This window comes from Mauremys mutica, chromosome 10 (genome assembly GCF_020497125.1).
Source record: "Mauremys mutica isolate MM-2020 ecotype Southern chromosome 10, ASM2049712v1, whole genome shotgun sequence".
NCBI classification, from domain to species: Eukaryota; Metazoa; Chordata; order Testudines; family Geoemydidae; genus Mauremys; species Mauremys mutica.
The window spans coordinates 57,286,092-57,313,201 of NC_059081.1; the positions used below are offsets into that span (position 1 = coordinate 57,286,092).

Here is a 27,110-nt window from a genome sequence, read left to right on the forward strand (position 1 = left end):
ACTCGTAAAACCTACCTGCAGAAGTGGAAGCGTTTCACGCTCTGGTGCTCACATAATCACTTAGCACCCAATAATGTGACCCTCCCTAACATTCTAAACTACCTCCTGAAACTAAAACAGGATGGACTTTCACTCAGCTCCATCAAAGTGCACCTGGCGGCGCTTACCACCTTCCATGACCTATTAGATGGGTACTCACTCTTTACCCACTCCATCATAAAACGCTTTCTCACGGGCCTGCAAAATCTCTACCCAGAAATTCACCCAACAGCGGCTGCATGGAATCTTAACCTTGTTCTTCATGCTCTCATGAAACCTACATTTGAGCCCTCGGCTACCTCCTCTCATCTCCATATGTCCATGAAAGTGGCTTTCTTAGTTGCCATAACATCGGCAAGGAGAGTTGGTGAAATGAGCGCCCTGATGGCCCATCCTCCCTACACAATCTTCTCCAAAGACAAAGTCACTTTGAGACCACATCCTAAATTTCTTCCTAAGGTGGGATCAACCTTCCACCTCAACCAACCTATATATTTACCTACTTTCTATCCCAAACCTCACAAGACTCTGCAAGAGGTAACCCTGCATACTCTCGACGTCAGGCAAGCAATCACCTTCTATTTAGACAGGACTAAACCATTTTGCAAGTCTCCATGACTCTTTTTTTCCATCGCCGAAAGATTGAAAGGCACAGCTATCTCTAAACAACGCCTATCCAAGTGGATCTCTGACTCTATCAGATGCTGTTACCGTGTGAAAAATCTTCAGCCACCCGAAGGCATTAGAACTCATTCCACTCGAGCCATGTCGACATCCACTGCCTTCCCACACAACATTCCCATTCCTGACATCTGCAAAGCGGCTACATGGTCATCTGAACACACATTTGCAAAACACTATGCTCTCACGCAAGACACCATGGCTGACACCATAGTAGGCCATACAGTACTATCTACAGTACTCACTGCCGCATCTCCAAAGTCCCACCAACAATAGTGGGTACTGCTATACAATCACCTAGAGTGGAGCACCCACAGGGACAGCACTCGAAGAAGAAGAGACAGTTACTCACCTTGCAGTAACTGAGGTTCTTCGAGATGTGTGTCCTTGTGGGTGCTCCACTCCCCACCCACCTCCCCTCTACTTTGGAGTACTAGTAGAATTCTCCACGGTAGAGAAGGAACTGAGGAGGGTGTGGGGCGCACGCACTCAGGAATATTCCAACAAGGCGGGAGATACTAACTGAGTGCATGCGCCCCAACCAGGCACTGCTACCGAAAATCTCCGATCAACAGTGCCAGGACGCACCGTCACCTAGAGTGGAACACCCACAGGGACACACATCTCGAAGAAGCAAGGTGAGTAACTTTCTCTTCCTGTGTCATGTGTATTTCAGTTCAATTTATGAACCAATTTGTAACTCTCACTTGTCGTCTGTATATGTGTATATGATTATAAGCTTTTCGGGGTAGGAACTGTCTCATTTTTGTGTCTTGAACAGTGGCTAACTCATTAGCATTGCTTAATAAATAATGAGAAATGTTATTTAAAGATTATTTGTTTGATTCTTGCTTTGACTAAAAAAGGCATTGTATAAAACCAAAACCCTGGCTCAGTCTTTTAGTGTTTATTCTGGCAAAACTGCCATTGATATCAGTGGGCGATTTCTCTGAGTAAGAACTGCAGGATCTGGCTATCTGTTATCTATGTTACACCTCACAGTGTAGATGACTGTATGTAGTTTCACATTTAATTTGCACTTGTGGCAACTGGAGTACCTGAAGTGCTTGCTCATGTCCATTCCATAGGAGGTGTGTGTGCTCGCCACATGCACCGGTACCAGAATTTTTTCCCTTAGCAGTATCCATAGGGAACCGGCTCTGGCGCGGTATAAGGGAGTGTTGGGACCCTTGGACAGGCCAATGGCCTTGACATCCCGACCCCCTCCAGTGCTCGACACTTCAGGGGAAAAGACTCCACAGGTCCAGGGGGACCCAGGGGACCAGCCTGCTGGACCATCAAAGGTCGTCGAGGTTCCAGTGGTACCGGCATCATCCTCATCATCGCCCAAGGAGGCTATCACAGAGCCCCCTCCCACAGTTCCTCAGGATGACGCTAAGGTGCACCAGGAACTATTGAAGAGGATCGCATCTAACCTGGGACTTCAGTCTGAGGAATTAGAGGAGCCTTTGGACTCCCTGTTTGATGTCCTCTGCTCCTCAGCCCCTGCCAGGGTGGCTTTACCCCTTCATGAGGGGGTATCAAAAATTACCACTGCCCTGTGGCAGACTCCCTCCTCCAAAAAGGAGGCCCCCATCTCCAACAGAGCCGAGCGCAAGTACTTTGTGCCAACCAAGGGACATCAATACTTATATTTCCACCCAGCCCCCAATTCACTGGTGGTCAAGGCAGTTAACCACAGGGAGAGGCCAGGACAACCTGGGCCTACCCCCAAAAATAAAGACTCAATGAGGCTGGATCTTTTTGGTCGCAAAGTTTATTCGTCTTCCAGTCTGAAACTGAATGTGGCCAATCACCAGGCCCTCCTTGGCTGCTACCATTTCAGCATGTGGCAGGCCATGGCCAAGTTCGAGGCTTTGCTTCCCGAACGGTCTAGGAAGGAATTCTGGGCGATCCTTGAGGAGGGCACGGCTGTGGCCAGAGCAGCCCTCCAGGCAGCTTCAGACGTGGCCGACTCTGCCGCCCGCGCCATGGCCTCCGCCATCTCCATGCGACAGGCATCCTGGCTGCTCCTCTCAGGCTTGTCTCCCAAGGCTTAGAAGACAATGCAGGACCTTCCCTTTGACGGCCAGGCACTAACTGCAGAGCAGACAGACAGCAAGCTGCATGGGTTAAAGGACTCCTGTACTGCCCTGAAAACTCTGGGGCTTTACGTCCCAGGCCCAGCACGTAAGCAGTTCAAACCACAACAGCCTCAAGGACAAGGGAGCCAGCCTCAGCAGGACCCACCTGTAACAGTACGAGACTCACCGCCACAGCACCTCACGCTGGTCATCCTGGGAATTAGCTCTCCAGCCTTTGGAGCGCCCTCTGCTGGCTGATGTCCTGCTTGCCACTGCCCCCCGTGTCTCTCCTGGACCCCGGTGCCCCTTTCTCTTGGGGACTGCCCCCTGGCATTACCCCCACAGTTTCTGGGTCTCCCCGCGCAGGGAAACCCCCACCCTCTATCCCCACCTTGCCTCAGACTATGGCTACTGTCAGTCTCAATCTAGCTCCCGTTCACTGGGGCAGACTGCAGTGTAAGGCCTGGTCTACACTACGGCGGGGGGGTCGAACTAAGGTACGCGACTTCAGCTATGCGAATAGCGTAGCTGAAGTCGAACTACCTTAGTTCGAATTTCCTACCTGTCCAGACGCCGCGGGATCGAACTCCGCGGCTCGCCCGTCGACTCTGCCACCGCCGTTCGCGGTGGTGGAGTTCCGGAGTCGACGGGAGCGCGTTCAGAGTTCGAACTATCGCGTCTAGATTAGACGCGATAGTTCAAACTCCGAGAAGTCGAACTCTCCGCGTCGACCCGGCGGGTAAGTATGGACCTACCCTAAGTGCCACTCATCACCGGCAAGGAGGGTTTGGACCTGGTGCCTCGGCCTACCCTTGGGCTGCCCCTCTTCAACCCCAGTACCCTTTCCGGCCTTTAGCAAGGCCTGCAGCCTGGGGGGTTTCCAGGCTGAAGCTCCCCCAGCTCCTCTAGCCTTCCCTTAGCCCTGCTCCATTTTAGGTATCCGTCTCAGCTCCCAGGCAGCCAGGCCCTTCTCCCTCAAGAGCTAGAGGGAGAGTCCTCTCAGCTCCTGGCTTCACTGGCTTTTATAGGGCCAGCTGCAGTCTGACTTGGGCGTGGGCCAGCGGCAGCTGCTTCCCCAATCAGGGATCCTTGAGCTCGCAGCCCTCTCCCAGGGCTGCCTTCAAGCTCTTTCAGGGCAAAAGCGGGTGACCACCCTGCTACACTGCCTCACAAGGCCAAGGGCTACAGGTGCCGCCCGAGCCACCCTCCCCCACCCTCTGCTCAGTCGGGCTCCACCCGAAACAAGCAGGGTGCCAAGCGATCATTTTGAGGGTGCGCCCGAGGGCGACCAATCAGACTATTCACTGGATCCATCTTCCCCATTTTTTTCCAGATGCCTTTGCTTTTTCCTCCCTGCATGGACCGCTATAATCTCGGACTGCTGGGTCCTGAACACGGTGGTGCAGAGTTATACCCTCCAGGTTCTTGCTACCCCTGACCCCCTCTTCAGGGACCCTTTTCACGAGAGTCTCCTCACGCAGGAGGTTCAAGTGTTACTGCAGCTGGGTTCAGTGGAGGAGGCTCCTCCCAAGTACAGGAACAAAGGATCTTATTCCCAATACTTTTTAATCCCAAAGGCAAGGGCAGTCTACGGCCCATTCTGGACCTGCGAGACCTGAACCGCTTCCTAGAGAAGCTAAAGTTCTGCATCGTCTCCCTGGCCTCTATCATCCCCTCCCCGGATCCGGGAGACTGGTACACCGCCCTCGACTTGAAGGACGCATACTTCCACATAGCGATCTTTCTGGACACAGATGCTTCCTCCAGTTTACAGTGGGGCCCCACCACTACCAGTTTGCAGTCCTCCTGTTTGGCCTGGGGACAGCACCAAGGGTGTTTACCAAGTGTATGTTGTTGGTGGCTGCTTACCTCAGGCATCGGGGAATCCAGATCTACCCGTATCTCGACAACTGGCTAGCCAAGGGCAACTCCAGGTCTCAGGTCCAAGAGGATGTTGCGGTGCTACAAGCCACGTGCTGCTCCCTGATCCTACTGGTAAACAACAAAAAGTCTACATGAGTTCTGGTGCAGAGGATAGAGTTCATTGGAGCGGTGCTCGACTCGACATGCACCAGAGCATTCCTGCCATTAGAAAGGTTCCAGACATTGACGGACCTCATTGTGCAGGTCTCCACATTCCCCCTATGGCCAGGGTCTGCCTATACCTGTTGGGCCACATGGCAGCGTGCACGTACATTGTCCACCATGTCTTGCTCCGGATCCGACCCCTGCAGCAATAGCTGTCGACAGTCTATTCCCAATCCAGGGATCACCTGGAGAAGATCGTTACCATCCCCCCAACAATACTTACCTCGCTGTGATGGTGGACCGATCACAGGACAGTCCTAGTGGGGGTTCCATTCGACACCCCCCTCACTCCATCAAGTTGGTATCAGGCGCCTCGGATCGTACCTTGGGATGCGTACCTTGGCGACCTCCAGACCCAGGGTATCTGGTCCCTGGAGGAGATGACGTTACAAATAAACATCAAAGAGCTCAGAGCAGTCCACTTGGCATGTGGAGTCTTCTTACCTCACCTGCTGGACAACACCACCTTGATGTTCTACATCAACAGGCAAGGGGGAGCACGTTCGTCAACTCTCTCTGTCAAGAGGCACTCCGTCTCTGGGACTTCTGCATCAGCCACGAAATCCATCTGGAAGCTTGTCACCTCCCTGGCATCAAGAACACGCTAGCGGATCACCTCAGCAGGGACTTCTCTCACCATTCTACCCAGAGGTAGCCTGCATGATCTTCCAGAGGTGGGAAACTCCCCAAGTGGACCTGTTCTCCACCAGGCAAAACAGGAAATACCACCGGTTTCATTCTTGGCAAGGTCTTGGCAAGAACTCCCTCTCTGATGCCTTCCTCCTGTTGTGGTCAGGGAGCATTCCCTCCAGTTCCTCTCATCAGCAGGGTCCTAGAAAAGATCAAGAGAGACACGGCACAGGTTATCCTGATCGCCCTGGTGTGGCCCCGCCAGCACTGGTTCAGCACACTGATGGACTTGGCAGCGGCCCCTCCCTGGCCCCTGCCCATCCGACTGGACCTGCTGTCACAGGACCACGGTCAGCTCCTGCACTGCAACCTCACATCTCTACACCTCTCGGCATGGATGCTGCGTGGCTGAACTGGAGAAGCGGACCTTCTCGGATGATGTCCAACAGGTCCTCCTGGAGAGTAGAAAGTCTTCAACCAGACTGACTTACCTGGCCAAGTGGACAAGATTTTCCCACTGGGTGTCCACGCGTGACATCTCCCCCTCGCGCTCTTCCAGAACTACCTGCTTCATCTGAGGAACCAGGGCCTGGCACACTCTTCCATTAGAGTGCATCTTGCAGCTATCTCCACTTTTCACCCACCGATCCAGGGCCAGCGGTGTTTTCTCATGACATAACGATCAGATTCTTGAGAGGCCTCGACAGAATCTTCCCGCAGGACTCCTGTCCCACAGTGGGATCTCAACTTGACCCTCTCTAGGCTCATGGGCCCGCCCTTTGAGCCACTGAGCTCCTGCTCCCTTTCCCACCTGTCATGGAAGGTCACTTTCTTGGTGGTGGTGACATGAGAGAGGCGAGTCTCTGAGGTTAAAGCCTTGACCTCAGAACCACTAACCACAGTCTTCTACAAAGACAAGGTTCACCTGAGGCCCCACCCTGCCGAAGGTGGTATCTACCTTCCATATGAATCAGGACATCTTCCTCCCGGTGTTCTGTTCCAAACTGCACAAGACCAGTGGAGAGAGGCATCTTCATGCGCTGAACATCCGAAGGGCCTTGGCTTTTTACCTAGAGCGTACCAAGCCTTTCTGTAATCAACTCAGCTCTTCATCGCCACAACTGATAGGATGAAGGGCCTTCTGGTGTCCTTACAGAGGATTTCCAACTGGATCACCTCTTGCATATGGACCTGTTATGATCTGGCATGGGCCCCCCTGCCACTGATCATCAGAGCCCACTCAACTAGAGCTCAGGCGTCCTCGGCGGCCTTCCTGGCACACATCCCTATCCAGAACATCTGTAGAGCTGCAACGTGATCCTCTTTCCACGTGGTCCTCTTTCCACACGTTCCTGGTGCATTATGCCATCACTGAGCAGGCCAGAGACGGTGCTGTGTTGCAATCTACATGTCCATGAACTCCTACCTGCCTCCAGGAGTACTGCTTGGGAGTCACCTAATATGGAACAGACATGAGCAAGCACTCAAAGAAGAAAATACAGTTAGCTTTTCCATAACTGGTGTTCTTCGAGATGTGTTGCTCATGTCCATTCCATGACCCATCCTCCTTCCCCACTGTTGGAGTTTCCAGCAAGAAGGAACTGAGGATGAGGGGAGCCAGCGGTGCCCCTTATACCGCACCATGCAGGTGCCACTCCAGAGGGCAACAGAGCCGGTCCCCATGGATACTGCTAACGGAAAAACTTCCAGCACCGGTGCATGTGCACACACCTAGTATGGAATGGACATGAGCAACACATCTCAAAGAACACCAGTTACATCCTCAGTGATGCAGCAGAAGGAAAGGGGAACCCTTAGGTTTTACAGTGAGTAAATTCAAGGCTGTGGTGGTTCTGTGCATTGTTACAGCACCTTTAAGATCTGGACAGTGGCAGTCAGGGTTGAACCTGGGAGTGCCAGGGGGCTAGTTGCAGTTTATAACCAGGACCCATTCATTCTCTTCTACTATTGAAGATACTTGAATTTCCATCATTATGTGGTTTTAATGAGACTTTAATTCAAGAATAATGTCTGGAGAGGCAGAGAGAAGCAACCAGTGCTGGGGATGCAGTGCATCCGGAGCTTCACCCCATTGTAAGCTCCTTCCCAAAAGCTCACAGGATCATATTCTCCAGAGGATTGTAGCTCCGAAGCACAGTACTTTGCAGAGAAGAGATAACCCAAAGTGAGTAAAATAGAGCTGATTTTTATGGTGTCCTCTTCTAATTCAGCCTTGCTGAACTTGGCACAAGCAGCGAGTGGCTCCATTCGGAGGAGAAAAATTACCCCAGGAAATTAAGAACCTGTCATTTTCAAACCTGTTTAGTGTGAACCAAATAAGAGAGTGATGCAAACAATGAGGGGGGGAACACTGAACCTGCCCAACCCAGCTCTATTCAGACCTGTCAAACCCAACCCAGCCTTACAGATTCCAATGGGAACACTGCATTGTGGGTACTGTGTTGTGAATGCAAAGGTCATGATATTGAGCCATGCTGCCCACGAGGAACATAACCCTGCTGTGCAAGTAATGACGACACCTAGCTTTTTTCAACAGCAGAGCTCAAAGTGCATCAAAACTCTAGTTTATTTAGCCTCACAGTGCACTGGTGGGCAAGAAGTGCTAATATTCCCATTTTTGCTGATAGGGAACCGAGTCACAGACAGGCTAAGTGACTTGGCAAAGTCACACAGGGAGTCTGTGGTAAAGTAAAGAATTGAACCCTCGTTGCCCATGTCCCAGACTAATACCCAAACCACTCATAGACTCATAGACTTTAAGGTCAGAAGGGACCATTATGATCATCTAGTCTGACCTCCTGCACAATGCAGGCCACAGAATCCCACCCATCCACTTCTATAACGAACCCCTAGCCTATGTCTGAGTTATCGAAGTCCCCAAATTGCGATTTGAAGACCTCAAGCTGCAGAGAATCCTCCAGAAAGTGACCCGTGCCCCATGCTGCAGAGGAAAGCGAAAAACCTCCAGGGCCTCTGCCAATTTGCCCTGGAGGAAAATTCCTTCCCAACCCCAAATATGGCGATCAGTTAAACCCTGAGCATGTGGGCAAGACTAACCAGCAAGCACCCAGGAAAGAATTCTCTGTAGTAACTCAGATCCCAACCCATCTAACATCCCATCACAGACCACTGGGTGTACTTAGCTGCTGATAATCAAAGATCAATTGCCAAATTAATTGCCAAAATTAGGCTATCCCATCATACCATCCCCTCCATAAATTTATCAAGCTTAGTCTTAAAGCCAGATATGTCTTTTGCCCCCACTACTTCCCTTGGAAGGCTGTTCCAGAACTTCACTCCTCTAATGGTTAGAAACCTTCGTCTAATTTCAACATCCTAAGTAGTTTAGGTTTGTAGAAAGCCAAATCTGGCTGTGTTTGCCTACCCTGAACATGTAACCACTCTAGGAAATCCAGATCTTCCACAAGACCAAATTTCAGAGCCAGTGCAGCAGTACCTGTTTTTGGTCTATGACTGAGATGGATACAGACCCGTAGATTTAAGGTCAATGTTGCAATGGAACTTTTTTCAGGAGTTACAATTTTCTCTTCTCTAAAAACACAAGATGTCCAATAAATCTTGTCTCACCCAAAGGATTGCTGTTTTGTTTATTGTCATCTTGGATTTACCCATCAATCTATTTGACAGACATAGATTGGGGGAGTATATTAATTCTGCTGTGTCTGCATTTTTCCAGTGAGTCTCATACACCCACTACACTTGGCTCTGATGGTCTCCGGAGCACGTACAAGGGCTAGTTGTTGACTTGAGAAGGCCCCTTTCAGAGAATGGGGCAGGTGCTGAAGGTGGGTTTAGGAGCTGATGGCTGGGAGAAGCCTTTCTGGCATTGGGTCAATTTGTAAATAGTTTTGTTTAATTGTTTGTTTATGATAATAGACTTATTTTTAGGAAATTAACTAAAGAATGTGCTTGAATTATTCAATGTGCTGATACGTGTAGCAGTTAAAAAAATAAATTACATGTAGCCAAAGAGTCTCTGCTCTTTCCAGCAAAGTGCAGCGCACTCTTGACACGCACATTCTGGTTTTTTTTCTCCTTCAAGTAAATATTCAAATTAAACTGTTTCCTTTCAGATGCATTCTGGTCTCTGCAATCCTGAAGAATTCCAGCCTGTAGACCCAACCCAGGAGTTTATCTTTCCTCCTGAACTAATGGTAGGAAATGTTATTCTTTCCTGATTTGTCTCCGTTTACATGCAAATGTTGTGAATGATCCAGCATTCGGGTTTACAACATGATAGAAGTCTGAAATAGAAAAGATTGTTGGACTAAATTCATCCTCAGTGGAAGGTGACTGAGTCACACCCAGGATAGAGTGTCATCCAGTCCACTTCCCTACCAGTGCAGGAATGTACCTTAGAATTTCCTGTCTAGGTCACTTAGGCTATGTCTACGCCACCGCGGTAAGTTGACCTACACTACGCAACTCCAGCTACATGAACAACATAGCTGGAGATGACATACCTTACACTGCAGGGGGTCGACAGGAGACTTACTTTACTTTTCTCGTCGGGGGTAGAGTACAGGGGTCGACTGGAGAGCGATCTGCTGTCAATTTGGCGGGTCTTCACTAGACCTGCTAAACGACCGCCGATGGATCGATCTCAGAGCATCAATCCCAGCCATAGTGTAGATGTAGTCTTAGAAATGACAGTGGGCTCCACTACTTCCCTTGGGAGTTTATTCCACAGCCTAACGGATCTCATAACCTAGAAGTTTTTCCTTATATTCAGTCTAACTTATCTGTTCCCAACATCATCCCATTATGTCAAGTCCCTCCTGAAAAACTCTGCTTTGGGGAGCCACCAAGGAGTTGCAAGTGCCCATGAGGTGTGTACAGGATATTGACAGTCATGAAGTTCCTACATAGCCCTTTGTTACACTGTAAACTCGGGTAAAACTTTCCACACAACAATCTCATCCTATACGCACAAGAGTCTTTATTGAACCCAGATTGATTAACGTCATTATGGCTTTGTTTAATCTGTAGGGAGCCAAATCATAATTAGAGAGCCGCTGAGAGGGACAGGAGGGAGAGGAGTCTGAGCTCCAGGGCAGAGCTGTGGTGCAGATTCTCCAGCCTCTTGAAGCACCACTTCCCCTAAGAGCTGAGCTGTGAAGGATGGCAGAAAGGGACAGCTGGGCTGGGGAGATAGAATCACAAAAACAGGAGACAGCTTTCTCACTCACAGCACTAAACTCTTTCAGCCAGCTTGTTCAGGCTGAGTATTTCTCATGCACACCAACCAAAACCAGTTCCACCACCTGTCAAAGCCCCAGCCCCTGTACCTAAAACGCCTTCATCCATATCTTCGTTTCCATCTGTCATAGGTCTCACCCCCACTTAGAGCTGTTGGGTTCCAAAATGGGGACCTGCATGGACTCCTCTAAACTAAAATTCTAGTTTAGATCTGGTAAAAGCTGCCACCACCCAATAATGTGCGTGTATTGGGACACAGTCCTTCCCCAAAATCCTTGGGGATCCCAAGAGCCCCAAATCCATGGAGTTCTTACACCTGGGAGAAATAAATCATTCCCCCCTGCTTCCTCCCCCCTCCCTTTTCCTAGGAGAGATACCGGGATTCAACTACAGAGGGATGCCTTCCTTCTCCCTCCTCCCCTTTCCCTGAGAATTCACCCAAGGAAAGATCAACCAAGTCCTTAACAGAAAAGATTTATTAAAGAATAAAAAGAAAGTAACTGTCTCTGTAATACCAAGATGGAACAATACACAGGGTCTAAACTTATTAATCTCTGGAGAGAATCCCCCCTCCTTTCTTTCTCAGTAAAAGCAATAACAGTACAGAATTAAAGAAATTCTATAGCAAAACACACAATTGCAAATATAAAAAGCAACTTAAAAGACTAATCCGCCTTTCTAATTAATACTCACTATTGGATAGTAGGAACTACTCCAGGAGAACTTGGAGACATGTCTGGCCTCTCTTAGATCCAAAGAGAGAACGAACAATCCAACAAAGAACACAGACAAAGGCTTCCCTCCACAGAGATTTGAAATTATCCTGTCCCTTGATTGGTCCTCTGGTCAGGTGTTTCTCAGGTTACTGAGCTTGTTAACCCTTTCCAGGTAAAAGAGACCTTAACCCTGATCTGTTTATTTATGACACCATCACACTATTGTTTCAGCCACCTAGTTACAATGGTTTCTTTACATTTATTCTGAATGGAAATCGGTGCCCATGCCTGACCCATAACAACAAGATTTAATCTAACCCACAACAACTGCTACTGCCTCTCCCACTCCTCGTGCCACTGCCAGGGACACATGCACAGGCCAATCTGTTACTCAGGTGGGACTTCTCTACATGGAGGGGTAATGTGCACTTTGGGGGTGTGATTTCTAAAGCACTTAATTAATGCACATCATTTTAAGGGGTGCTTTAGAAATCACACCCCTATAGAGCGCATTACCCCACCATGTAGACAAACTCTTAGTCAATTTCATGTCCTTGCACAGTTTATGAGGATTTGTATTTTCGTCTGATTAAGTGGTTTCACATTTTACAAGATCATATACATACTTTACATACCTCACCCTGAATGACTGTTCAACCACAGCCACTCCCTAGCTTGCCAAGGGATTTTTTTGAGCAAGGAGCCAAACTGTCTGCAGCCAAAACCCTTCAATCACATTGTGAAAGCTTACTGTGAAATATTCTCTTTTTAGGTGTGGTCCATTTAACCCTTGCGTTCTCAGGCACATGCCTTTCAAAGACAGGCCAGGGACTGGTAGCAAAATTAGGCTGGCAATGCATAACTACTTCGCTCAAGGGTGTGAAAAATCTCTTGGGGAAATGGATTGCCTATTCCAACAGTAGAATCCTTCCCATCGAAGTAGGTGGTGTCTACACTGAAGTGCTACAGTAGCACAGATGCAACAGTGCAGTTGCAGCGTTTTAAGTGTAGACTAGCCTGGACACGTATCATACCAGTTTAAGGACACACAGGTGCCTCTTGCTTAGGGGTTCTCAAAATGGGGTTATAATAATGGCCATACTGGGTCAGACCAAAGGTCCATCTAGCCCAGTATCCTGTCTTATGACAGTGGCCAATGCCAGGTACCCCAGAGGGAATGAACAGAACAGGTAATTATCAAGTGATCCATCCCCTCCCCCATTCCCAGCTTCTGGCAAACAGAGGCTAGGGACACCATCCTTTACCATCCTGGCTAATAGCCATTGATGGACCTATCCTCCAGGAACTTATCTAGTTCTTTTTTTGAACCCTGTTATAGTCTTGGCCTTGACCCTTCAGGAGGTCACAAGGTTATTACATGGGGGGTCGCGAGTGTCAGCCTCCACCCCCAAACCCCACTCCACCTCTGGCATTTGTAATAGTGTTAAATATAAAAAATGTGTTTTTAATTTGAAAGGGGGGTTGCACTCAGAGGCTTGCTGTGTGAAAGGGGTCCCCCAGTACAAAAGTTTGAGAACCACTTCTCTTGCTTAATATATGCTCTACAATAGAAGGCAGCTAAAAAAAGCAAACAAGCTATGCACTGTGGATCAACCAGTTTAAAAACCAAGCCAACCGTATAAAGATTAATGATCTCTGTAATGCTGGAACAAATCAAACAAGACACCTGCACCTGGCAGGCCCAAAGTGAGTATTTGTGTATATGAAATGGTTGTTTGATTCCAGCATTCAGCCAGAGTCTGGGAACATTTTAAGCAATTAACAAACAAACAACCTCTGGGATTTGAAACAAGAGCCATCACCCACCCCAACTGAGCTACAGGTTCACCTCTCCTCTGAACGGAGGCAACCCTAACTTCTTTGTGCCTGCTCAGACTGATTGAGGTGTGGACACTCCTCCTTTGCCCTCCCAGCTTCCTCCTCCTCCTCTCTCTGACTCCAGCATGGCCTAAACTTCCTCCCTCCTGGCTTTCTTCCATCCCTCTGAGACCCTCCAATAGCTGTTAGGTCTTCTCCGTGGCCCTCCAATAAACCCCTCTCTTCCTTCCCCCTACCACAAGACCTCCTGCTCCTCTGCCTTTACCATGGACCTGCAACAGACCAGGCCTAAGTGGCTCAGAAGCAGGTGGCAAGGGAACACCCCACTGGTTGAGAAAAACAAACAAACCACAACTGAGGTCACTGGGACCCAGCAGGAACCAGAAGAGGGAAGGGAAGGAGCAGCTCACTGCCCGTTCCATCCTGCTGCTTCTGCACTGCCCACACACCCAACCCCACCGCATCTATTATTCTCCTTAACCACTGAGGACAGGACAAGGAGTAATGGGCTTAAATTGCAGCAAGGAAGATTCAGGTTGGACATTATGAAAAACATCCTAACTGTCAGAGTGGTTAAGCACTGGAACAAATTACAGAGGGAGGTTGTGGAATCTCTGTCATTGGATGTTTTAAAGAACAGGTTAGACAAACACCTGCAGGGATGGGTCAGATAATACTTAGTCCTGCCTCAGTGCAGGGGACAAGACTAGATGACCTAGCAAGGTCCCTTCCAGTCCTACATTTTCTTCCTACATTCAGAAAAGCAAGACTTGGTACACTCCTTGTAAATAAATAAGATTGCATCAAAGAAACTACAGGCCCATTGGAACAATCTACAGGGTCTCCAACTTTGACTAGCCACTCAGGTCAAAAAGGGGCAATGAAAAAATCTTTCACATATTGTAGAGACTAGTTCAGATCAGAGCAGCAGCTCTGACCATCTCTGATTGTGTCCTGCTTCTACCTGATTTTTTCATATGCCAGGTGAGATTGTGGCACATGAGGCAGGAAATTCTAATTGCCCACAGAAACCAGATTTTGACAGGCACTCTTCTGTCCACTAGTCCTCCCTGCCTCCTTCCTGCATTAGATAAAATGGCTCTCTCTGAGGGGTGGAGATATGGCTACACAGTGAAAAGACACTATGTGTACTAATATGCAGCCCATGATATGTTTTATTATCTTCATCTTTCTAACTTCCAGCCTTGTAGACTCATCATGAGATCAAGGAGTTAAGCTGGCTCTTCCTTTGTATGTAGCAATATCAGTTATAATGATTCTGGAGGCAACACTAGGGCCCTTGCTTCCACCTGTACAACCACAAGGACATCAAATTATGCTCCATAGCGGTGGCTCTCCACCTTTCTAGGAGTCTGATTTGACTTGCGTACCCCCAAGTTTCATCTTACTTAAAAACTACTTGTTTACAAAATCAGACATAAAAATATAGAAGTGTCACAGCACACTGTTACTGAAAAATTGCTTACTTTCTCATTTTTACCATATAATTATAAAATAAATGAATTTCAATATAAATATTGTACTTACGTTTCAGTGTATAGTATATAGAGAAGTATAAACCATTTTAGTTTGTACTGACTTTGCTACTGTTTTTTATGTAGCCCGTCGTAAAACTAGGCAAATATCTAGATGAGTCGATGTACCCCCTGGAAGACCTCACGTATCCCCAGGGATACACATATCTCTGGTTGAGAACCACTGCTCCACCGCACACCTGTGCAGCCCCACTGTCTCCAAGGGAGTTGCTCAGGTGTAACAGGATTGGAAATTAGTAAACAATTCCATTGAAGTGCAAAAAAGACAAGAATCCAGCTCACTCCATCTCAGCTATGTTGACTCATCATGTTTAACAGGAGTAAAAAGCAACACAAAATGATGATAGTCAAAGTCAGATCTGTCTTTGAATACTAATAGATCAGCTTAGTAAGACTGTGCCTTTTCATATAGTCACTTTTCAGAGCAGAACCTCACTGGAACTGAAATTGCCCCTTGGGGACCTTAAGCCAATGAGAGTTCACCTGATGAATTTCTCTGGCATTCCCTTGTCAGGTGTGACTGAAACTAAATCTTGCTGAAATTCAGTCATGTTTGGGAAGGAGAGCATCAGGCAGCGCATAGCACACTGAACAACAATGGTGTACGTTTTGCTAAAGACACCAGGCCGAACCCTTTCTATTATGTAAAGCTCCAGGGAAAATTTAATGCCCAGGCAGAGAAGGCGACAAAATCTCAGTTCTTAAGATGTAATCCCTTTGCTTTGGCTGGTCACTGAACAACCATAACGGAGGGAGTCTTTGCTAGCGATTAGAATAGGAGACTGGGTGTCAAGACACTTAGGTTCTGTACTACTAACTTGTTATGCTACCTCAGGCAAGTCACTTATCTTCCTTGTGCCTCAGTTTCCCTATTTGTAACATGGGGATAATTAAACATACCATTGTAAAGCTCGATGGGAACCTCAGATTAAAAACACTATTTAAATACAAGGTATTATTAACTGTTATTTTAAAGTGTTTTGTTCTACTTTACACTGGTTGACAAATACTTTTGTTAGGCCTGGAGTACTTAACCTCTGTCATTTCCCCTACAGAGAATGGCTCAGGAACAGCGAAAAATAACTCTGGTTTTCCGTGGGGAAAGAACAACATGGATTTCTCCCACTAACCTCAGGGAACTTCTGGAGCTGAAGGCCATGTACCCTAAAGCACCTCTTGTTGTAGGGAACACCTGTGTGGGTATGGAGGGTCTGAGGGCCTCTTGTCATTGTTACGATCCAGCTGAAGTTAATGGAAGTTGCAAGTGCTCAGCACCCCTGAAAATCAGGCCTTTGGTGCCTCAAACTGGGCATCCAAAGATAGGTACCCAAAATTAGAGGCTCCGTTTGAATATTCAGGTCTGGGTAACTTACCCCAGTTCACATGGCACATCAGTGACACAACTGGGACTAGAACCCTGATCTATTGATTCCATGGTCAGAGGACTATGCCCTGCCCATTGACGTCAGTGAGATGACTTGCATGGAGTAACAACCATTCACATGAGTAAGAGTCTGCAGGGTAGACCTTCAGTTAGACAGAACACTACAAGGATGACAAAGGACATGGTCCATATTGAAAGGACAAGGGTAGGAACTTCTATACATCTTATTGGGTTCCTCAATATTATAGATAGATTTTATTGTTACGGTGTTATTATTTGAGGGGTTAAGTCAAGAGAGCAGCAAGAGTAGCAGAGAAGAGATAAGGGTGGGAAAGCTGATTGAATGAGTGGAGTCTTGAGGAAGGCTTGGGATAGAGCATTTCCAGTGTAGGTGTGCAGAGCACAGGGGCGAGTATTTCAGAGGTAATGCTGGGGTGGGAGTGTAGGGTCTGAACCCCTTCCTCCCCAGGGGAAGTGGTGCAAGTGGGTAGAATAAGAGCATGTCTCATTACATGGAATTCCAGACTGAGCTGTTATCTGTGAATTTGTTTACACAGTGAGGGTGAAACTGAGTCCAAAAAGATTTAAAGAGACTTTAATTTTCAGACACCCCCCCCCACCTCCGTGCTCATCGACAACAGAAACTTTACTGCATTTTTATTTATTAATATAGCACCCATAAAGGTGACCACAGCACTTCACAAACTGCTAACATGGCAGGTTCTTGGGAGCTTGCAATGTAGTCTAAAGATCTGATCCAGTGCCCATTGAAGTCAAAGTCCATTGATTTCTGTGGGCATCAGTCAAGCCCTAAATTAGCTGCATGGCAGGGCTGAGCATGGAGGATGAGGGAGGAAGTAAGCATATTACTACATATATGCACAGCTTGTTAGCTCCTTTTTGAAAATATATTAGGCAAGAGGTCAGTGATGGTTGTCGCAGGCATAGGGGATGATGTGGGAATAAGCATAGAGATGCTGGTGGGAGAAGGAAACAGAAGAGTTATGCAGTTGAGCTGAGCTGGTGGAGTGCAAGACGGAAGCAGGAAGTAATGGGTGACTAGGGAAGAGATGGAAGCAGGGGCACAATTCTGTAGGGTTCTAAAGCTGAGGTGAGGAATCTGAATTTGATATGGAAGGAGACAGGAGACAAGTGCAGGGAACTGAGGAGCTTTGCAGAGCACTGGGAGATACTTTTGCTGGCAGCATATTCACTAGACCTGAGGGGTGCAGCATGAAAAGCAGAGAGTGCAGACGGGAGGAGAGAGAGGAACATGGAATGGGAAAGGCAGCAGGATGGAGATTTTGGGATATTGGACAGGAAGAACCAGCAGGATTTTGCAACTGCTTGGCTATAGGAAGAATACAGGGAAAGTAATCCCATGTGACACAAGCCCTGGTGGCAGAAAGGCTGGGGGTATGTTTAGTTCTTTAGATATATTCACAGTTCTGGAAATCTAACACAGCTGTTTTCTTTTTCTTTTCTTCAATCTCATTATTATTCTGTGTCTTCAGGACTTGAGATGAAACTTGATGGTGTTCATCATCCAGTTATCATCCATCCCACTAGGATTCCAGATCTGCATGTTGTGAGTAATACAAACAATGGTAAGTCCTTGATTTGCCTAAAAATCCTCTTGAGAAATGTGTTGTTAGACACCATAAATTATTAGAATCTTTGACTCATATGTACATCGAACATTTCATTCTCTAGTAGTGCTCAGTACAATACGACCACTATCCAGTCAGTCAGCCTACCTGCCATATGGAGAGAACAGGATGGGGAAGTTCAAATTCTGAAACTCTGCTGCCATAAATTTCTTTGTTCAAACCATCTTTCACTCATTTTTCTGCAGGAGAGGAGCATGTGGGAGAGTCCTATAGTTTTTTCTATTGGTAAAAATTACAAGGTTCTTTGTCATAGTCATTAGTCTGGCAATGTCTACAATCTATATGGAGATGCTCATGCATAGATCTTTGATCCAATATGCCAAAAGATTTTCTTTGGAGCCACTGAGCCAAGTTCTCAGTTGGTCCAAGCCAGTATAATTCCATGGATGCTGAGTATCTGTTCCGTTATGTCACATCTTAATATGTAACATGGAATTGAAGCTGTAGCAAAAGTATGTGATGCACAATTTTTTCCTGGAGGCACTGGACAGAGCTGTTTATAAAAATCAGACAAACTGGGATTTTATTGCAAATGGTTGTTTCCCTATTTGCTTTTCGTTTAGCTCTGGAATTGACATTGAAATAGTACTGATTGATTAATTGAAATTATAAATATTTGTAAATCACTACACCACACACATCCACACAACTGTCCATTTAAATGACACCTTTTATCGAGGTCCACATTAGAGAATGCCCTTAATGAAAGAAGGGCTTTTTACAACCACTGAAAACTTCCAAAATGCTCTACAAATCTCTACTGAAACAGAGCCTGATCCAACATCCATTGAAATCAATGGCATTGTTTCCATTGACTGAAATGGGTTCTGGGTCAGGCCCATGGGGCCAAATTCTGGAATCTTTCAACAGTTTTTACTCCATCCTTAGCCCCGCTCAGTCAGACTGCTATTCGCCTCATGGGAATTTACCTGAATAAAGATCTCAGTGTCTGGCCCAAAGAAAATTACCCTGTAGATTTGTGTGTGTGAAATATACCTGATGAAAGCTGACTATAGAAGCAACATTTCCATGGTCAGGTACAGTTGTGATCATTTAAAGTGTGATGCTCCTATTTCACTATTTAAAATAATTGGGTTTCAGGACTAGTGATAGGTGCTGCCTGCTCTCTGGCCCAACTCAGAGACATCCTGATGAAAGTAGTCCTGGAGCTTCCAGAGGAGAAGACAAAGATTTTCCGTGCTCTCTTGCAGCAGCTGAAAACCCTCGCTGGAGAACAAATCAGGAGTTTGGCTGTATGTTTTCAATGATTATAGTAAACAGGCCAGCACTGAAAGTATATATCTATGATCTTCACTTACAAATCTGTAAAGCTTGTTTAGAGAAGAGCTGGCTGTCTCTGGGGCTTGACTAGCATCTCAGAGCCTTTCCATCTAGGTAACCAGTTCAAATCCAGTCCATGCTGGTAATGATTAAAAGGCATTACTATCTGATAGCTTATGTGAACTAAATCGGGGCTTTCTGTCATTACCAATGGACCGGTCTCCACAACACACTAATTGGCAGCACCCTTATTGGCAAAGGAGCCAAGGACTGAAGTTATCTTTGTCCCTCCAGAATGGGATTTAAGTACATAGCCATCCAGGGCCTTTCACATGGTGCTGAAAAAAAACAGCAGGTGCTTAGCACCCACCAGCAGCCAGTTCCCTTCCGCACCCCCTAGCACCTCCCACCCACCAGCAGCCCCAGCGGTCAACTCCTCCCCCAGCACCTCTTGCCCACTGCGATCAGCTGTTCTGCAGCATGCAAGAGGCACTGCAGGGGAGGAGGAGGAGCAGGTATGGGGCACGCTTGTGAGGAGGAAGTGGAACTGGGTGGGAAGCGGTGGGGCAGAAGGGGGGCCTTGGGAAACGGAGTGGAGTGGGGGCAGGGCCTGGGGCGGAGTGGGGGTTGAGCACCCCTGGGGAAAGGAGGAAGCCACCGCCTGTGTCAGCTACTACTGAAATGCACAAATAATAGCAGAGTTTACCAGATAAGCAGTGACACATTTGCCCACTTGCTGTGTGGAAGCTCAGAATCAAGATGTCCTTTGCTTCTCCTCACTTTGAAAGGCTTTGCATCATTGCCTCTGACCCCACCCTTCCATTTTTCTTTAAAACTCAGTTGCCCTAGTTCTTTTGTGGCCTCTCCTCTCTGGCTGAAGGAGTGGCCTTTTCTCTATTTTTGGGCAGGTCATCTACCCGGGGTCATGTTGGTGTCCTTCGTCTGGGGTTATAGGTCAGGAACTTCCATGAGCTGTAAATTAAAATGAGAGAGAAATTATCATTTAGAAAAATTTGAATATGAAACTTCAATGAAGTTTGAACAATAAATTACCCTAACTTTTTAATATCCCTAAAAATAGGATCATGTTTTAGATCAATATTGCTATATATGGAAAAGACAGCAATTAAAATAGCCTCTTCGTTTGTTAAAGTCCTTAGGTGGACATATTGTAAGTAGAGGTTCAACTTGGGATCTGAACCCTGTCCTAGCAGTTGGCAACTCTGTCCTCAGTCTGGCATCAAAAGGTAAGATTCAGCATCTCTCTGTTACGTATCTGTGAGAGCATCACTGTAGAGCACAATTAGCAGTACAAGTGATGGGTATCTTCACTTGTTTCCTCGTTTCCTCCACATCAGTAGACACAGGACAAAATTATTCTGGTGACAGTGAAGTGGAGTGGCAAGGAAGAGAAAGATGTCCATGTGGTATCAACAACCTCCCCACATTGCTGCCTGGCCAGACTGGCCAGCTTTAACCTACAGTTTCTTACACCCTCCCCATGGTTGCTTTTGCTGCTAATGTCTTACCCAGCCTGAGAAAACACATACCTTATTTTCATACATTTTGAGCACCCACTACTCCTACTGATGTCACTGGGATTATGCGGGGGAGAGGGGTCAGCACTTCTGAAAATAAAGCCCAAGTATTTCATGCTGGCACCTAAAATCAATGGCCACTTTGAAAATCTTGGCCTTAATGAGTAGCAGCTTTGAACCAAAGATGTTCCAGGATAATTTGCTCATCATGAAGTCGGATAATTTCTGCCTTTAAAGCTTCCTGTGTGTTAGCTGTTTAATGTCCTAGATGTTTTTGTTTAAAGCTTTTGACTAAAAAGAGGAGAGCTACTTAATCAGCTTACTAATTCATCTATCTATTACTGACACTAAAATCAGCACTACTCAACATCATGCATACAGCACAGTGTTATTAGCATTTATTATTTGTATAGCACCAAAGTGCGTGCTACTTAACAGGGACAACAAAGACAAGTGTCCCTACCCTGGAGAGTTTACAGTCTAAGACTGGATCCTGAAACATGCTGACCACACTCCCTTGACTTCCATGGGAATGGAGAACTTTAGTTTTAGACCAGGGCAAGCGATTTGCATGCCCCAGAAAAAAATGGCAGCCCCTGATCCAAACAAGCATGGAGGATGTCATTTTGTTCTACAAAATAGTGTCCTTCAGACAGTATGACCTCACATGCACCACCTGGAAGACACCATTTTGTGGAACATGAGGCATCCATGTGTCTAACTGAATACACAAGGCATGTGCTGCAGGAAGGAACCAAGGTAAGCAGAGGTCAGTCAGAGGTGGCCACTGGCCAAATTCTGTTAAACTTATATATAGGAGAAAATAGTAATTCATTGAGCACTCTATAGAGAAATTATATGCACACTAAAATTGCCATTTTAAAAAAGCCGTTAGATAATTACATACATAATTAATGTATTTGAAATGTTACTGTTTTCTAAAACAAGAAATCTATTTAACTGTTTAAGATATTTAAAAACAAGATGTTGCCTCTACTGTTTTCACTTCATTAGTACACCTGAATCTTTTCCTGTTTTAAGTGTATCCTTGAAAATTGCCTTTTTTATATATGCTTCACTTTCACTTGTTCTCCTGTTTGGTACCATATACTCTCTCACCAGCCACTGCTTTGCAAAACAATATTTCTTTGTAAAAGCCTATGGCATAAAGCTTCCAAACAAGTTGCTATATAATGCCCAGTTTGGAATCATGAAAGTCTAATTAATGGCAAAACAAAAGTGCAGAGAAGTAAAGCGAATATCAAATACACCCAGCAGTTGTTCACAGTGATCGCTGTTACCTACCTTTTCCTCACCAGTGCTATCCTACAGCTTACACCAAGCCAGAGCGAACTCTCACAGTAAATGTAGAATGGAATACACAAGGCGTGCAAATATACAGTCAAATCATTTGCGATAGACCAGAGCTAGCAAATTTATTTGTTTTTTTAATAGCAGTGTTACAATATTAGAAAATTTCATCTGTCATCTAAAAAGTTGTTGCATACCTTGCTAAAATTGTCACTGTATGCCACTGAGTTTAGAGCTGGTGAAATCATTCATTGTGAAGGATCTGTTACAGATTTGAGCCCTTTTTTCTTTTTTGTGAATCTGTATTTGAATACTCATGGGAAAATTTTTGCGGGATCAGTCTCATTCCTAGATACCTAAGTACTAGAGTATGAATGTAGGATGTATTTTCTAGTATACTTTTCTTTCACCGATTAGATGATTTGCATCTGCAAAGTGCAGACTTTCCTTTCACACTCCACATTCTCTAACAAACTACACTTCTCTCCAACAGATGGAACACGACAGATTCCTTTAAATGATCAGTTTCTTGCTGAATATGAAAATGCAGATCTTAAGCCAAAAGAAATCATAGTCTCTGTTCTCATCCCATACTCTAAGAAGGTAAGTGCTCTGGGGTCCTTTCTGGGCTTCTTTTAGCAGGGTGTGCTATACGTAATGTTACAGAGCCTTTGAACAAAAGGGAAATCATTTTAATATGCACGGCAAGAACTTCAGTACCAATGTCACCTGGGGACAGACCCTGCAGATGGTTATGACACAATTAATCCTTGCGAGCAGTACCACTGACTTCAGTGGGGTTACCAGGGCTGGCCTTAGGGAAAATGGCCTCCATGGATGCAGCACACCCCCTCCCACACTGCTCCTAGCACCCGCAGGTGTCCCTCCATTGCCCCTGGCCTCAGCAGGCTCCCCAGGCACTCCCCCTTCACCGCTAACCCTGCACCCTCCTCCTGCGCCCACGTGGGGAAACTGACCTGGATGCACAGAGCAGCTAGCATTGCTGCTCACTCCCCCGGACCCTGCCAGAACATTGCTTCTCCGCGCACCCCTAGAGGGCTATGGAGGGGTGAGGGAGCAAGGAGCAACATCAGGGCTCCCTGAATCTAGGTCACTTTCCCCACCTGGAATGTGTAAGGGGAGGGCAAGAGATCAGCAGAAAAATCCGCACCCCTGAGCAACATAGTTATACCAACCTAACCACACACAGCGCTATGTCGATGGGAGAGCTTCTTCACTACAAAGAAGCTGTAGCGCTGAACAGGAGAAGCAGAAGGTCCCTAAAAGTGTGGGGGGGCTACTGGTGCCCAAACCGTGGCCCCGCCTTCTGCGCTGCCCCTTCCCCTGAGCCCTCGCACCATCACTTCGCCCAAGCCCCACTCGCTCCTCTCCGCCCCCTGCCCCTGGTCTCTCGCCCCTACAGCCGGTAAAAAATGGAAGGACCATGACCCCTGGACCCTCCCTGGTCCAGCGCACCTGGCACTGAACATGAAGACAAGCCCTAAGTATCTGCTTTCTTGGGGTAGTGTAATGTCCTCCCAGGTATATCAGCTTGCATTTTGCCAAGCTGAAACTCATTTTATCATCTGTCCACCTTTCTAATCACTGGGTCTCTTTATGTTATTTCTCTCTCCTATAATATGTGCGCAGGCATCCCTCCTCAGTACAGTAGCAGTATAGGATGGCCCATTAATCCCAGTGACGAGGTAATACTGGTACCACATCCGCCAAATGAAAGGCCAGATTCTGCCTCCCCTCCCACCTGGTGATTAGTAACTTGCTCTCTGTAGTCCTGTTGATTTCACTGATTTCAGTGGGACGACTCCCAGAGTAAGACAGATCACTATGAGTGTGTGTGATGGAATCTGGCCCTAAGGAGTTGGGGAAGGGAAATTGTGGTATTAGCAACTGTAGTGTTATTAGGTGTCCCTCTAGTGGATATGGAGAAAACCGCAGAAGAAACCCAGATAAAAGTGAGAGTGCTGAGATTCAAACAGACAAGGAAATGGCCAAGGGAATCTTTGCGAGTGATGACACTGCAGGATCTGCCCAGGTTAAAAAGAGAAAACATGACCCCGGTCATGCTGTCTGGAGTGCCTCACAACTGTGAGTGCCTGCCTCAGGGCAGATTGTCAAAAACAAGGAAGACATCCCAAACTGGTGGTGTGTTCTGTGATTAGATTTCACCAAGCCAGTAACAAATGTGAACTCCTGGATCACTATAAAAGTCTTATCATGCAGTCACAGACCGTCTCCTTAGACTCTCCAGTCTATCTTGCCACCCAGACAAACTGGACTTAGTGATAAATGGTCACTTGCACCAAAAATCACACCACATTCAGGTTGCTTCCAGTCCCAAGAGACCAGTCACTTACATCAGATCAGATGGTACTCTAGATCTTGCACCAAAGACAACACCTATAGCCAGTCATGTAATAAACTATCTAAAGGGTTATTAACTAGGAAAAAGAAATTTAGAGTTTACAGATTAAAGCAAGCAAACATATACACACAAATGAGTTACCATCCAAATCATAAGAGTGACAGAGTTGTAGTGATCTGTCAATTCAAAGTGTCTTTCAGGGCGGATCCAGGGGGCAGCCCCTAGGGATCTCTGGCTTCAATTTGGTGTCTCTAGACCTGTCAGAGTTCAAACAGTAAAAAAAATCAAAAATTTTCCTGTGACTTTGTTTAAATTCCTTCATTCAGCTTCCAAATCCACAGGATGAGTTTCCTTGCATGTAGCATTTCCCAGGTTCGATAGGGCCATTAACCAATCCTTTATATTGTGAAGTTCCTTGATGGGCCATCTGATTTTGATAGTCCTTCTGGATGAGCAGCAAAGAATCCTGTGGCACCTTATAAACTAACAGACGTTTTGCAGCATGAGCTTTCGTGGGTGAATATCCACTTCGTCGGATGCAAGTAGTGGAAATTTCCAGGGGCAGGTATATATATATGCAAGCAAGAAGCAAGATAGAGATAACGAGGTTAGTTCAATCAGGGAGGATGAGGCCCTGTTCTAGCAGTTGAGGTGTGAAAACCAAGGGAGGAGAAACTGGTTTTGAAGTTGGCAAGCCATTCACAGTCTTTGTTTAATCCTGAGCTGATGGTGTCAAATTTGCAGATGAACTGAAGCTCAGCAGTTTCTCTCTGAAGTCTGGTCCTGATGGTTTTTTGTTGCAGGATGGCCACTTTAAGGTCTGCTATTGTGTGGCCAGGGAGATTGAAGTGTTCTCCTACAGGTTTTTGTATATTGCCATTCCTAATATCCAATTTGTGTCCATTTATCCTTTTCCTTAGAGACTGTCCAGTTTGGCCGATGTACATAGCAGAGCGGCATTGCTGGCATATGATGGCGTATTAACCTCGTTATCTCTAGCTTGCTTCTTGCTTGCATATATATACCTGCCTCTGGAAATTTCCACTACTTGCATCCAACAAAGTGGGTATTCACCCACGAAAGCTCATGCTCCAAAACGTCTGTTAGTCTATAAGGTGCCACAGGATTCTTTGCTGCTTTTACAGATCCAGACTAACACGGCTACCCCTCTGATCCTTCTGGATGGTGAGGCAGGACGATTCCCATGCCTAGGTTCACAAGTTCAGAGAAAATATTTTCAAAGTTATAAAGCAAAACTTTACATATTTTCTTATAGCATGGAATACAGACATTACAAGTGAGTTTAATGCATGCAGCAACTTATAAGCATTTCATGGAGTCTAAACACTAAATAAATTCTTATGAGACTAGTACCTGTTTTGAGCATAACTAACTAACATGCAGGCCACAAAAAGAACAGGAGTACTTGTGGCACCTTAGAGACTAACAAATTTGCTAAGTTAAAGGCTGGCTGGCCCAGGTAGATTTCAAGTAAAAAAGCCCCAGACTCTGTAAACTCAGTATCTGCACTCTACACTGAATCTGAATCAGCAGCACTTCTTCTGTTCAGAAATTCTGAATCCCAGCAGTGATTATGGTTGGCGATTAATGAACTGGAGGAGAATTTGGAAGGGGAATATAAACCAGGCCCCTCCAAAGAGGGGAAGGGAAGATAAAAAAGCAAAACTGCGGTGTCTCACTGGAAGTTATAGCATGGAAATCTCAAACACCGGGAGAGCCATTCCCACCTGAGAACAGAAGGGAATGGAAACTAACATTGCTGTCTGACTGAAACGATCACTCACACCTGACAGCCAAAGCAAACGGTCAGTAATAACACTGATAGGATGGTGAACTTCATCAGCCTCACCACAGAAAATGAATCTATCACCATGGAGACCTGATTTGGCCACACTTCCTCATGGAAGATAGGATCCTACTTCTTGAACAGTCCCATTGAAATCAATTACCCATTCACCAAATAAGGTGCTACTTAGTGTGAGCAGGGTATCAGATTATTTGCAAGAAAGTCAAGAAAGCGAAGGGCTGCTAGTGTATGGGTGGAGGCACAGATGGTGTTTTTGTAGCTCATATTCTCACTCTTGTTTATGCCCGTTGTTTGTTGTTGTTTTTTCGGTTTCTGGCAGCTTCGAGTGAATATTGCCCAGGTGATATGTGTGGGAATGAAACATGCTGAGAAAATCTTCCAGCTGTGAAAGGGCTCCCCTCTGGCCATGTAATCCTGACATTAAAATTTCATGTGGGCACCAGAAACTGAGAGATGGGTCTGAGTCCCATCAAACACTAATAGTGATGGATTTAAATCTTGGATCTGGATTTCAAACAGCCCAAAGTTCTGGGATTGTTCAGATCTAGAGGGTTGGCCAGGGCCCATCTCTGACTCTGGAAGGGGTATATTTAAAACCTACACTTCAGGATGAGTTTCTGTAACCCAATGGGGATCCACAGGGAACATGACTTGTTACAGCCCCCAGCTACAGAGCTTTGGCTCATCAGCTCCATGGTTTTAGCTCTGGAGGACCCCAGTTGAATCCCCAGTAAGTGGAACAGCCAAGAAGGCAGCCGTCACATATCTTCAGGCTGAGTATGGAAGAAGCTACTATGTTAATTTAGAGCAAGAGTATTTGGCTTCCAGACAAATCAGAACT

At 46.4% G+C, this 27,110-nt stretch overlaps 1 protein-coding gene across 1 annotated transcript in view; it reads left to right on the forward strand.

The window, feature by feature from the left end:
• The window catches only part of LOC123378342 (aldehyde oxidase 2-like), a 103,363-nt gene that overhangs the window by 18,748 nt on the left and 57,505 nt on the right, over nt 1-27,110 (forward strand). Inside the window, exons 8-13 of the mRNA XM_045031972.1 lie at nt 9,638-9,718; nt 15,930-16,074; nt 17,773-17,865; nt 19,030-19,181; nt 20,363-20,456; nt 22,552-22,661. Of these exons, the coding sequence (XP_044887907.1) occupies nt 9,638-9,718; nt 15,930-16,074; nt 17,773-17,865; nt 19,030-19,181; nt 20,363-20,456; nt 22,552-22,661 (675 nt within the window). The remainder of the gene's footprint in view (nt 1-9,637; nt 9,719-15,929; nt 16,075-17,772; nt 17,866-19,029; nt 19,182-20,362; nt 20,457-22,551; nt 22,662-27,110) is intronic.